This window comes from Barbatula barbatula (assembly GCF_947034865.1).
Source record: "Barbatula barbatula genome assembly, chromosome: 13".
NCBI classification, from domain to species: Eukaryota; Metazoa; Chordata; class Actinopteri; order Cypriniformes; family Nemacheilidae; genus Barbatula; species Barbatula barbatula.
In genome coordinates this window covers 13228328-13242286 of record NC_136776.1, presented here as the reverse complement: position 1 = coordinate 13242286, position 13959 = coordinate 13228328, and the positions used below count along the sequence as shown (strand labels likewise).

The following is a 13959-nucleotide window of genomic DNA, read 5'->3' as shown; positions in this document are numbered from 1 at the left end:
GCGGAAGATATCGTTGGAAACTCTAAAAAGGGCAGACTGTGTGCTAAATTTGTGTGCTGAAATTTTTCATGAATGGAATTATGTAACAAATATGACTGCAGCTGAGACAAAACTGTTTCTCCATAATTTTTTAGAGAAATGGCAGGTTAGAAATCGGGTGAAAATTTGACAAAAGAGTGGTTTCATTTTCTAAGAGTTCACGACATCATGGAAAGTATGGAGGAAGTTGTGAAAATATGAGACAACTGTGCAGGAAGAATAGTTCTAGGGGGTTGAGCAGTAAATGGCACATAGGCATGAGATCTGAGAAAGGTGCATCACTTACTTCCAGGTCATGAACTAAGAACCCATGCATTAAAATAAGGTCCAGGGTGTGAACCTGTGAGTGAGTAGGGCCAGATACCCACTGAACAAAATCAAATGATTCAATTAGGTTTAAAAATGGTTTAGAAGTGCAAAAGACATAAAACATCCCTGAGCAGCAGAATTTTATCATAAGAGGTTAGTCACAAATGTTAATGTTAATTAATTTATAAAACCAGAGTTATTTATATTGAGGGGGGATACACCAAATCAAATACAACAGGTTCAAAAAGTGCCATTTGAAATAGATGCATAGACACAGGGAGTTAAAAAAAGTAAAGTCCTGGGGTACCATTTCGGAAACGTGCATAGTTCGCCAGGCCTAACTCAGGTCTCAGTGACACATAAAATATCCAGCACATGTGAAGTAAAAAAATCATTTAAAAAAAAGATTTAGTTCCCCACAGAGCGAGCGTTGATAAGAGCTACCTTCAACAGCGATGAATCAGTCTCAGTCTGTGTTGCTCGACGTAGAGGACGGAGGTAATGCAGATTAATTCCAGCGCGATTTATTACTTCGGCATGTCATTGTTTTTTTAATAACAGTTCATATTAACAAATAAGAAAAAAATGGCATAACTCACATTCAGTTTGAATGAGCACTGTGTATTACAAAGTACCAGGGCGATTGAAGAGTTTATCATAATATTTAGTTTTTTAACAGTCTTATTGAAGAAATATAAGTGTCAAGATCAGAACAAATAATATTTAATAGATGGAATTAAAAAAAAAATTAATGTATGTGAAAGTTTGCTACTAACATAAAAAGGTTAACAATAAATTCTAGATCCTTATTCATAATACAACATAGCATCTGTAGACAAATAGAGAAAGAATTATAACAAATACGATGTTTGACAAAGTTGACTAAGTGTTACAGGAATAGCTTTATTAACTGAATTACATTCCCTAAACTGTATGGGAAAATTGTAAATAAACATGAATTGTTTGTAAGTTAAAAGATTCCCAAAATTGTCAAAGTTTTTATAAGATTAATGTATCTGTTAAACCAATTTGTTGAGAATAAAGATTTATTAGAAGCAGTTATGAAAGCGGTGTGAGGAGAGAAATTGTAACAGTAACACATTTTCCAAGCGAGAAGAGCTTGCTGATGAAATTTGGATAATTTGAGGGGGATTTTAGAAATATTACAATCACATGTCTACAGAAATGTATTGACCAATTAGATTAAAAAGACTATGAGGAATATGGTTCCAAACTGATTTTGGGGTAATCAAACATATCTCAAGCCAATTTATCTTAAAGTTCTTATTTATGTTCTCAAAAGAAAGCCTCTCCAGACCTCCGTCAGCAAGAAGCCTTTTTTTAAGTCTTTGAGATTTATTTTTCCAAATAAAGGAGAACAAATTATTAATATCCTTGCAGTTATAATCTTTAAAAAACAGTCATAATGTGGGATAAACGAAGCGAGATAAGCCTTATGCTTTGGATAATAAGGCACGACCATAAATTAAGTATTCGACAGAGGATTTCACATTTAGATATATTCAAAGTTAAGCCAGAAGCCCTTGAGACATTGATGAAGGAAATAGCATTGGGAATAAAAGATACATTCTTTAAAAATAAAGAAGAGTCATCTGCCAATTGGGATATCTTAAGTACTTTATCAAAAATTCTGAGACCTTGGATTTCATCATTATTAAACATTCCGAATGATAATATTTCGACTACTAGGAAAAATAAAAAATGGGGAAATTGGCCAACCTTGACACACTCCAAGATGAATATTGAAACCATCTAGTGGTAGCGGTATTAAGAATCAAAGAGCTATTAATATCAGTGTAAAACATTTTAACCATATTTAAAAGAAAATCCCAAACCCAAAAAGTTATATAGTTTTAAACAAGAATTCATGTTCAGCTGTGTCAAACACCTTAAATAAATCCCAAAAAAGACTGATAGCATCATCTTCTACATTCTCAGCATAGTCTAAGAGGTCAAGCACTAGCCAAATATTATTAGTTATGTTACAACCTTTTAGAAAGCCTGATTGATATTCACTGATTATGTTATTTATGTCGTGAACGTGGTGGAAGAACCCCAGTGCAGGCAGCGGTGATGACTTTAATTAAAAATACAAAACAAACACCCACAATGGGGAAAAACACTAACCAAACTAAATATCAAAACAGAAAACAAATACTTCCTACAAGGGGGACAAAGATACACACTGATTTTGTGTGTGTGCGCATACCTCTAAATCACTTCTATGAAACGTCCTTTGAAGTCCTGCTACCAAATGTCTCCTGGTCAATCTGCTTGTTTTATTATCCAACTCGGGTCCAATATGAAAAAGGCAAAATGAGCTCTGCGTTTCTGCCTGACCTTCTGTTTTTTTATATTATTATTCTCCCAGTAAAAGTTGTTGATTTAAAGACATTGTCTCCTCTCTCCTGCTGTGTTTACCCTGTAGCACCAGACAGTACCTCAGGTGTTATCTCCAAGACAATCGACATCTGTTTGCAGAAAGAAGGCAACAGCTTCGGCTTTGTTATGAGAGGTGGGACTGGATTTTATCCCGTCTGGTGTACCATTTGCTATTATATATTGAATCTTGTAATATTTTATATGATTTGCTGTTGTGGCCATTATTAAATTATAGTTTTTGGTGTGTATTTATAACACAGGGGGGTCTCATGAGGACTGGAACAAATCTAGACCTTTGGTGGTGACGCATGTCCGACCTGGAGGACCCGCCGACAGGTAAATAACGAGACCCTTCACAGTTTTCTTAGGATTTGTTGAGATTGTAACATTTTTAAAGGGATAGTTAACCTAAAAATTAAATGTCTCTCATAGTTCCATATGTATGTGAGACCATGTATTATAAATACTTTTTATAACACTGCTTTCATGTTTGGAGCGTCACGTCTTAAACATACATTCATTTCCTGAAACTGGGTCAGAGAGAGACACAGCCTGCTTTTATTCTTAGCTGTGGGATTTTCTACCTCCATTCTCGAATTGCTTTTCCCTACATACAACATCAACATCATGGAAAATCCTTCAGTGAGGGGCAAATTAATACCTCATACGTGTCTAGAGAGGGAAGATCTTAAGACTCCTTTGTTGTTGGAGGCAAAGATGCCCCTGCTGCTTTGATTGACATGTGAAGTCCTGAAGGCCCTCGGATATTTCATGAGAAAAATATTGTGCTCTTAAAATATTGTGTCTTTCTTTTACATGCAGTGTTAATCTTCTTTGTGCAGTGTCGGAAAACCCTGAGACCATTAATATTAGAAATATTTTTTCTACATTTATATAAATAATATGTTTTTGATGATATATATGCTGTAAAGTCAAGGTGATAAAATTTGCATTGTACATATTACAGTTTGGTCTCTAACACCGTGTCTAGACCGCTGCATGGTAGCAGAGTCTAGTTCCATACCGGGAGAAGAGGTGCTCTGACAGGGGAGAGCATGCTGTTACCCTGGTTGACCCGTAGACCCAATCGGTCGTGGCGCCGGCGCACAAGGTCCCTGTGTGTAGGCAACAGATCCCGCGAGGGAGGATAGTTGAGGATATGCACGCCCTGCTCCTGGGGGGAGCGAGAGCAGCCTCCACGACCTTCGTAAAGGTACGGGAGACAGGGCCAGACTGAAGGGGAGGAGGCTGTAATAGTATGCTCCACTCTCAAGGGCAAACTGAAGAGACTCTCTGCCAGGGGAGAATCGAGACATGAAGTACGTGTCCTTTCTTGTTGATAACCACAAACCAATCCTGGTGTCGGATGGACTCCAGGGTGCGCTTCTGCATCAACATCCCACTTACTTGGGGACAATGAAGTAGGGATTCCCCCCCTTAAGACGTCTTGGCCAGAGTGACGAGGTCGATTGCCCCCTTCTCCAGAAGGGTGATGACCTTGGCCCAAAGCACGGGAGCGATCTTGCCTCTGCTGAGGCAACACTTGAGCGGCTGCCTAGAGAACCGGATCATACTGTTACCAGGCCCCTACACATCATTACAGAGGAACTGCTTCGCCTCCGTGGGAGGCAGCATGACTGTCTCGCCAGGGGTGAAGCAGGTGAGCGGGTCTACTGACTTACCTGCCTTAAGTCCTCTCATGGAGCCAAGTGGGCATCAGGCCCTGTGAAGGGCCCGGCTTGAGGTAGGACGAGAGCGTCCCAGTGCGGCTCAACAGCGATAGCATGGCTGGAGCTGCGCTCGATCTCCAAGATCCCTCCGGGTGGCTCCTGTCGGGGCCACTTCCTGGAAGGCTGCTGGCAGGGAGTTGAGGCCCTCCATTGAGATCTCCATCCACAGGGGGGCCACCTGAGGAGGGGACACCGGGGCAGAGGTTGGGAGGGGCTGGGCTACTGGGATGCTTAGATGCAGACGCCGCAAGGGACCTCAATGCCCTGCCAGCAGGAGGGGGCTGGGTTACAACGGGGAGGGGCCTCAGTCTGCTACTTCTTCGAAAACTCAAAAGCCTTCGGCGGTGTCACCAAGCAGCCCACATCAGGAAAATTAACTCTCTTGACGCCTTGCATCTGTGCAGGATTGAGCCTAAGGTGTCTCTCTTGGTCCACAAGAGTGGACATCATGAGACCCAGCGTATGCACCATCCCTTTGGTCGCCCAGACAGCGAGGTCTGTTGCGGGTCACACTTTCCCTCGTCCAACCGCTTCAACGCCTGTTGGATCTGCCGGATGGCAATGCCGTGAAGGGCGGAGGCAGCTTGACCCGCTGCAGTGTAAGCCCTAGGCATCAGTTATGGCGAGGGCTAACAAGCTTCGGAAGGGAGTCTAGTTCGGGGGGTGCTCTTGGTTTTTGTTAGGTCCTCATGCACTGCCGGGAAACTGGCGCCAGGGCGGAATGCGGTTCCCCCGTGTTCCGACTTGTTAGCCACTGTCGAGCAGGAAGCAAACAGTGTTGTGGCCAGCTGTGACCGCAATACCTCTACCATGAACGCTACTTCAGGTTAAGAAGTTAGGGTTAGCTACCAAATGCTTAGTGTTTACTGTGCTGATCATTTTCGCATGTGTTTTGTTTAGAGAAGGGACGCTAAAAGTGGGCGATCGGATCCTGAGCGTGGATGGTGTGTCCTTACACAATGCCAGTCACAGCGACGCCCTCACCGTGCTGACCCAGTGTGGCCAAGAAGCCTTGTTTCAGATCGAGTATGATGTCTCCATCATGGGTGAGTCTGGCAGCTGTGCCAGAATGAAAAGGGAATCTTAAGAATCAACGTCTTTCAGTAACTATATGTTGTGTGTTGTAGGGAATGCAATGACTGGTCGATAATTTTACTGCTTTGGGCTACTTTTACAAAATAAAAGTTCCATGTTACAATACATAAAGTTCCATTAAAAGGCATAGGTCAATATAACAAGTCGAAGTTTTGTCTAACAGATGCACAGTGGGAACAGAGTAGCTGCAGTGTAACTATAATATCTCTCATTATCACTTTCCTTTCAGACTCTGTCACAAACGCATCAGGTCCTCTGCTGGTGGAGATCGCCAAATTACCCGGAGCAAGTCTGGGTATCACTCCGACCGCTGCCATGCACAGAAACAAGCAGGCCATCGTCATCGACAAGATCAAAGCGGGCAGTGTAGTCGACAGGTACATACTCCACAAACCTTATTCAGTAAACACGAGCAAATTTCGGTGTGTTTATTGGGTAAATCATACATAAACCATTCTTTGCTTGAAATTGCACTAGCTAGAAATAGTCATTGACGTACAAAGACCGGGTACATTTTTATTTATAAGTGTGATTTAAGTTTGATGTTGTCTTTAACACATCTCACATTTATGACAGTTCTAGCAGTTGTCTCTGTGCACCTCAGGTCAGGAGCGTTACACGTGGGTGATCATATCCTGTCTATAGATGGGACCAGCACAGAGCACTGTTCAGTTCTGGAGGCGACACAGCTGCTGGCCAGCACCTCTGATCAGACCAAACTAGAGATCCTGCCTGCTCACCAAACCCGCCTTTCCGGAAAACCCCAGGACACTGGTGAGAGTATTTGTAGAGTTTTTCAGGCATGGATTAGTGTAAGACCCTCTTTTGAACATGTGGTCAAGTTTGGTATTGACCCAAATTCTGAGGATTTTTATAGCTAAAAATAAAAGCTAAATATTTTCTTGTTGGTAATAATGTAATAAAATAAAATTACATTAATTTGACATTTCTTTTACTTTTAGTATGTGTAATATTGGGATGAGCATATGGTTGGTATAGGATCCCTAAGAACATTGATTCCCACATTTTTTTAAATTGCTTTATAATACCATGATTTTACTATGGTCTTTGTTTAAGGTTATCATTCACGATCATACACCATGGTACTGCATGGTACATGGTATTTTTGTCTTTTTGTTTTTCTGTTTGCTCAAAAGGAGGTCATAATAATCTCCCACTAATTATGGAGATACAAATTTCGCATGTGTCCTCGGTGGAGCGCCCAGCCGTTGTACAAATGAGGATGGGGAAAAAACGTATGCCCGAGACCGCTCTGTCATCTCTTTTAATTAGCTTCTCGTTGTGCTTGATGTTGCCTCACGAGCTTTAGAAGGCCGGAACGGATGTAATCATGGCTCTGCTCACCCCCAGAAAACCCACAGACAGCGGCCACAGACCTAGATTAGTTATTTTCAACCTGTTTGTATGCAAATCCGAGAGATGAACAGCTGTTTAATGGTGCAAACTGCATTGCTTTCAAGCCCAGAATTTGTGCATGCTATTAAATTCTGCATGAGGTGCGAGCTGTTAGAGAATTGAGAATAGAGAATCTAATCAATAGCGCTGAGTACATGAACGTATTACGCATGGATGCAGCAATCGGGCTACTGCAAAGATGGAAGTCATTGTGGCCGAAGCTCTCTTTTGCTTCTACGTCTGCTACAAAAATGCATTCTGCAATCATCCATGACCTTAGATGACCCTCCATTGATTTCATTCAAGTCCAGTTCTTGCCCTGTTGTGGAAGCCTTTGGTGGCTACTGCACATCAATTTATTACTTTAGCTTAAAGGGATTGGTCACCCAAAAATCTTACAGTAGAAGTCAATGGGGGCCAATGTTGTTTGGTAACAAACATTCTTTAAAATATTTACTTTTTTGTTCTGCAGAAGAAAGTAAGTCATATAGGAAATCTGAAACTCTAGTTTTGCCTGTTGCGTATGTATGACACAATGCAAACAAGTTGGTACAGCATGGTTAAAAGTCACAGACATCAAGATTATCCAAGATCCCACTTTGGATCCAAATATCAAAAAAAATCACACTGTAATAACATTATAGAAATCGAATCGCTTTTATTGTTGAACAACGCAATGGTTAATAACAAATCAGCTGCTAATAACCTTAGCGCTAGTCACATGGTTAAACGTGCAGTTAGGATAAATGACTTGGTCTTAAAACAGTAATATTGTAATCTCCTTACTCACTTTAAGCTTCCCTTGCCAAAGTCCGCCGTTACGGTCATCATTCCTGGTGTTCCCAATTCCCACATCAAGAGACAGAGTTGTGTTTCCTCAAGACCTAGCAAATGAGCTTAGCATAAGCCACTGAGATGAGGGATTTGGCTCTTAAATATTAGAAGATGCCTCATTGGCTCTCAGACGAACAGATAGTCGTATTTAACCTGGCTTCTGAAAAACTGTCAGAAAAAGTGGCATTTCTGTAATATCACGTCTCTGTCGGTGTCACACAAATACAAACATGATGCTAATGTAATGCTAATTCAGTAGTGTTGAGTATACAGAAGATGATGGCTGTTTAGTAGCAAAGATTAAAAGAAGTAGCGTAGGTTTCATTAAAACTGAAACAGTGTAACCGAACACACACACTTGACAGTGTTATAAATCCTCTTATGCAGAGACAGAGGTGGGTAAAGCCACATTGCTGAATGTCACATTACTTGGTTATGAAGTTTGACGCCATAATAAGGATCACCTCTATTTTAAAGCCAGAGTTAAGCGTACTGTTAAATCTTTAGCATGAAGTACCAAACTCTGCAGAGATTCAAGTTTTGTGTGTGTTAGTCAAATAACACAATTTGGATATGCAAATTAATGAATCAAATCGAAGTATTTATTTTGATCTAAGTAATTTTTTTGATTTTGTTAAAAATCTGTACAATTCAAATGCTGTGATTAGTTGCGTTATTTTGTTGTATTTTATGTTAAAATGCATGGGCGTAGCTCAGCACCCCTAAAACTTGGAGTAAGAAATGTTGTCATTCTAAATAAATTCGTCTTTAAATAATGTCCAAAACATACTCCGTAGTTTAAAATGTATGTGTTAAGGATGAAAATGAAACATCCCCGCTTAGCAAATTGTGTCATCCTCTTCTCTTCTTCTACTTCTTCTCTGTACCTGCACCGCTCAGCGCGAACGTCATCCAGCGCGAGAGTGAGAAACCGTTATGTAGTGTTGTGAATCAACTAAGTTGCTCCAAAGCTGTCTCACACTTCTTTCCTTTTACATAGAGTTGTTCCGATTGCGAAACCATATCGGTGAGTACTGGAGTCAGTATCCTGAATCACCTTGGTACACCTATAACAAGTGTTTATTTTCGGACTATTTTAGTCCAGCGGGTCGCCGCCGCTGTGGAGTAGCACAGGAAATGGCCAGAGTGTCAGAGGAAGTGATTCTGAAGCTCAAGAGTGAGGCTGGTACAGTTGAGATTTGTGTTCCCTTCACTGAAAGTCTTTTAGTGCCTTGCGTCGGCTCCATACATGGCTCAGGAGGACCACAGGCCAAAGCAGACTCCAGCACCTAGCTGTGATGTCTATTGAGGAGGAGTTGCTTGAAATAATTGAACCCCATAATTGAACCCTCATTGACAGGTTTGCCACCCTCAAAGTGCGGCGACATAGATTAACTCTCCCAAAGTAGAGCCAAATGGGGATTCAGGGTAAGTACTTTAAAGATTTCGTTTTTATATCTTTACTTTTTAAGTATTTTCAAGACCTCTGTAAATTATCTGGATATTTTGGACTTTTTGGTTTTACCTTTTTTTATTTATTTATCGATGACTTATATTGGTTTATGAAAGTTCAGACTGGCGTGCGACCAGATATGTTAGAGATGGCCATTTGTAAATAATTTACAGAAGATGAATTACATTTTGTTGTCCAAGTACCTGTTACTTTGTTCAATGACAATAAAGATCTAATCTAACCAATCTGATGACTGTTGATACAGAAGGAGGAATATGGAGTTAAGGGTCAGGAAAAGGTTTTATGTTTGTTACAGGGGGCTGTCTGACTCTCACAATTAAGCTGGTGTCCTGAAAAGATCTCAAACCTTGTTTGTATGTGTTAGCGACCACTCATTCAGTATTTTAAGGTTAGTTAGTTAAAACGGCTCCGTTCTAATGTTCTTACTTTAAAGGGATTGCCATGCAAGGAGCTCAAAAAAAGGTGTAAAAAAATCTAGATTTTGGCGTAAGTTGAATCAATGTTAAAATGATTAAGTTATTTTTCTATAGACACTTTTTTTGTTTTTGTGTGAAAAGAGGGTGGGTGGTGGCAGTGGGGCTCATAGGGGGCTCAGCACCCCTAAAGCTCTGACCCTAAAATCGCCCTTGTTAAAATGACAATTGGGGTTATTAATTGTATTGTGTATTATTTGTTTGTGTGTTGTTATGTTTTGTTCGTTTGATACCAGTGTGGTTGTTCTGATGCAACTAATTTCAACGTGTTAACTTACTAAAACCATAAACTACATCTTTCTATTAAACACAGTAAAATAACATGAAGCATAGAGACTGTAAAGTACAGTATCTGTGATAGATATCTGTGTACCATTAGTTACTGTATATGTACTGTAAAAAATCCTGCCTTGAATTTCTAAGTACAAAACAATTTTAGGAATTTTTTTTATTTTTTATTTGAAGCCAACTTGACTCAAAATGTTTTATAGTGTTTTATGCAAGTTGCTTAAAGAAAGGCATTAGTGCTTGTTAGAAAAAGTCTCATAGTTCATTTGATATACAACATGGTTTGGTCAAAGTGTGTTTCTAGGGCTGAGCGATACATTGAACGTTTAAAATTATCAAGCTAATTGTTATGAACATTTAACAGAATATCATGAATATCGCGTATTGTGAAAATTAAAATTAATGCTGTAGAGACTGCATTAATAGACAATTTCGCTATTCATGTGATACGCCCCATGTAGCGCAAAAGTTACTTTACGTAAATTGTTTTTACATTCATCTGTACATCTGTGCATCAAAACAAAATACAATAATTTGTAAGCTACGCAAGAAGATAACTGTTTACCAAGTGTTATAAAAGTTTGTAAAAAAACCAAGATATTAAATTTAAAGCCTAAATTACTCAATTTACTTTATTTTAACATTTTAACATTATTTTAAGTGACACGAACATTCAAGTACAAACTTTCAAGTGTCATTAATTCTGTAATATATTTTACAGGGTCTTTTTACAATGTATTCCTCGGCTTCCATCAGAGCTACTGGCCTCAGTTCAAGATGAGCGCTTGGAGATACTGTGTATCTGCAAAGCAAATGAGAAGCAGCATGCATATTCACACAGAAGCACTCAATTATACGTCCTGCCTGTAGCACAGAGAACTTTATTAGCCTGCTTTCTAATGAGCTTCCTCCTTGTTTCGTCTGCACCATTACTTTCCACAAACCGCATCACACACAGATACTATCACTCAAATATGTCTTCAGCAGAACTTCGACAGTCCTCATGAAGTATTTCTGTGTTCAAATGAGTGTTAATGAGAGCAACATCGAGAAAGCTATGCCACGTTGTGACCGTACGTGACGCAAACGTACAATAAATCAACACTGTGAGTTCAAATCTGTTACACTCCATATTTTATAAACGTACAAGTTTGCACGTAGCTAGGTTTTAAATCCAGATTCAGAAAGGAATTTAATCAGGGTGTATAAATACTAACAGAATTTTTATTTTGGGGTGAACTTTTCCTTTAAAAAAGTAAATTCAGCTAGAAACTTTTCTTATTTTAGTGTTCAATGTGGGACTGAATGATTTAACGTCACTTTTAGAGAATAAATGAAGACTGATGAAGTGTCAACAAAACTAAGGAATGACATCATTTCCCCCTAGTGCTACATTGCTTTTTCATTTGCGCAACATCTATAACTGAGATGATGTCATTTAGTAATATATTTCCATTTGTGTGTGTGTGTGTGTGTGTGTGTGTTTTTTTTTATTTGTGTAGTGAAAGTCCAGAAAAGTGACCACCCTCACTGCTGGGACCCCTGTGTGAACTACTGTCCTTCTCAACATCCCGGTCACTGTAAAACAGGAACGTGGACCTCCGGCTCCAGTAACCCATCCAGCTCTCAGGATTACTCTAAATGTAACTACCTGCATCATTCTGTACAGTACATGTTCAAGATGATTTGACAAACAAGAAACATGCTTACTTAACTGGGGTTCTGTAGAAAATGGACTACTAGCCTGCGGTGAACTCCTCATCTTCCTGCGTTCCTTTTTTCACGTGGTTACACTGTCTTTATCTCTCTGTGTCTCCCTAGCGGTAGTCTGCACTAACTTCTCTCCGTGCTCCACCACCACGTCAGGCATGACCAGTCAGGGTTCAAACACGCTGCCCCGCGCCGCCCCTCCCATGAGCCCCAGGAACTCCATGCTGAAGAGGAGACAGAGGAAAAAAGAGCACAAGAGCTCCTGTAGGTGACTGTATTAATGTATGACACCATCTGGTGCTGTACATCTCAGAGTCATTTTAAACTCATTAGAGAGCCATGAATATCAACATCATGACCTCGGTTAAACGTTTCAGTGTCATTATGATACCATCGGAGCGTTGTACAGAACATACTGAAGTCGTGATGATCTCATACATTACATCATCATATTGTCCTCAACGGAACATTTTGATAATATGGGAATGCCACAGTCCATGCATTTAAAAAACTTGTGTTGAGGTTTGGAAAAAATGTAACATCTGTTTATACACAAACAGGTATTTTAGAATACAGTTTATGGGACGCACTTCATATAGGGAGGCCTATATTTTCCCTCAAAATACTCCCTAAGTAGGCATGCTTGTCATCATTTTCTGTTTCTTTGTCTTGTATATATATGTAATGATACGTCTGTGTCCAGCTGTGTCTTTAGCCTCAAGTTCTGTGGGCCCTGGCGGTCAGATTGTCCACACAGAGTCCAGTGTGATCACTCTGAGAGGTGACCTCCTAAATGGGTTTGGCGTTCAGCTACAAGGTGGGATTTTCGCAACGGAGACCCTCTCCGCCCCTCCTCTCATCCGCTTCATAGAGCCCGACAGCTCAGCCGAAAGGTTGGTCTCATGCTAGAAACCATATGCACGCTAAGGACTTATTTTAGAGAGATGGAAGGGTCTGTAATAGTTACAAATTGGAGAAAGCGTATCGGCTAACATGGATCGTGTAAGGCACGTCATGGCAGTGACATCATCATATAACATTTTTATCATAGTAAAATTCACGTCTCGGTGTATTCAGTGTAGTGAAGCTCCTCTTTGCCATTGCCATGCATTACAAAACAGCCTCTGGTCTCCATTAAGCCTTTTTTCTCAAGAATCGGAAACTACGTCACCGCAAAGTGAAGCAACTTCCCCTATAGATTAAATTGCATTGTAATAGAATATGTTTGTGTAATTTAAGGCTACTTCATTTGCGACTTTATTATATATTAAACATTATTTTGGGCATACTCTGTTTTGTGCACTCAGACTGTTAATATTAAGTTAAGCGTTTTGAGGTTATACACCCTAGCTTGCGTGTTATTCAAACGTGACCGTGTCACTGTATTATAAGAAATTACTTGTACAGTGTTAAAAGTGTATATTTGTTTGTAAATAAGATATCATAAACTGCTAAGGTAAGGTTTCTTTGTTTGTTGATATTAAAATACGATTCTTTGTTCTTTCTTAAAAGGCTACCAAATGTAAAATGTTAAATGTGTAAAATTGTATTTTAATATACTATATACATAAACAATTATTCTCTCCCCGATCACAGTAACACAGAGCAGACTATTATAATAAAACACGCAATACATAATGCGTGACAATGATCCAATGCACCGGCGAGTAAAACGTCTGATATTATAGATTTGACATTTTTTTAATATGATAATGTCAGAAGCACTGGCGAGATCAGACAACAGTAGACATTTTTAGTAATTTTCTGAAACAGAAAGAGTGATGCGAGTCTGACGGGAGGAATAAGGTGATGTCTTTCTAGCAAAACGGGCTGCATTTAATGTAACTAACTAATTGGGACTACAAATGTAAAAAAGCCTGGGGGCTAATTTTGGCATATGTACATTGCTGGAAAGCTATGTTCATCCATATGCATTGTCCCTTTTAAATAAATAAATAAAATAACATTAGTTTATTTGATCCATATAATGTAGGACTAAACCAGTCAGACATTAAGCATAAAGTGAGACAGAGAACATCATCACTGGATTTGTTACATGCAGTTCAGTAGTTAAGCAAGTACCTGCCTCAGGTTGCTGTTGCGTAAACAGTACAAACCTTAAATTAAGACAAACACAGCAGTTCTAGAGCCCCCTCTTAGCTGTGGGGTGTTTTAAATTAAGTATCTT

At 39.7% G+C, this 13959-nt stretch overlaps 1 protein-coding gene across 1 annotated transcript in view; it reads left to right on the top strand.

Moving 5' to 3' along the window:
• The window catches only part of grip2b (glutamate receptor interacting protein 2b), a gene marked incomplete at its 5' end in the record, with an annotated part of 85160 nt that overhangs the window by 57597 nt on the left and 13604 nt on the right, over positions 1-13959 (top strand). Inside the window, 8 exons of the mRNA XM_079470906.1 lie at positions 2798-2884; positions 3012-3087; positions 5382-5527; positions 5806-5953; positions 6181-6350; positions 11564-11704; positions 11883-12035; positions 12475-12664. Of these exons, the coding sequence (XP_079327032.1) occupies positions 2798-2884; positions 3012-3087; positions 5382-5527; positions 5806-5953; positions 6181-6350; positions 11564-11704; positions 11883-12035; positions 12475-12664 (1111 nt within the window). The remainder of the gene's footprint in view (positions 1-2797; positions 2885-3011; positions 3088-5381; positions 5528-5805; positions 5954-6180; positions 6351-11563; positions 11705-11882; positions 12036-12474; positions 12665-13959) is intronic.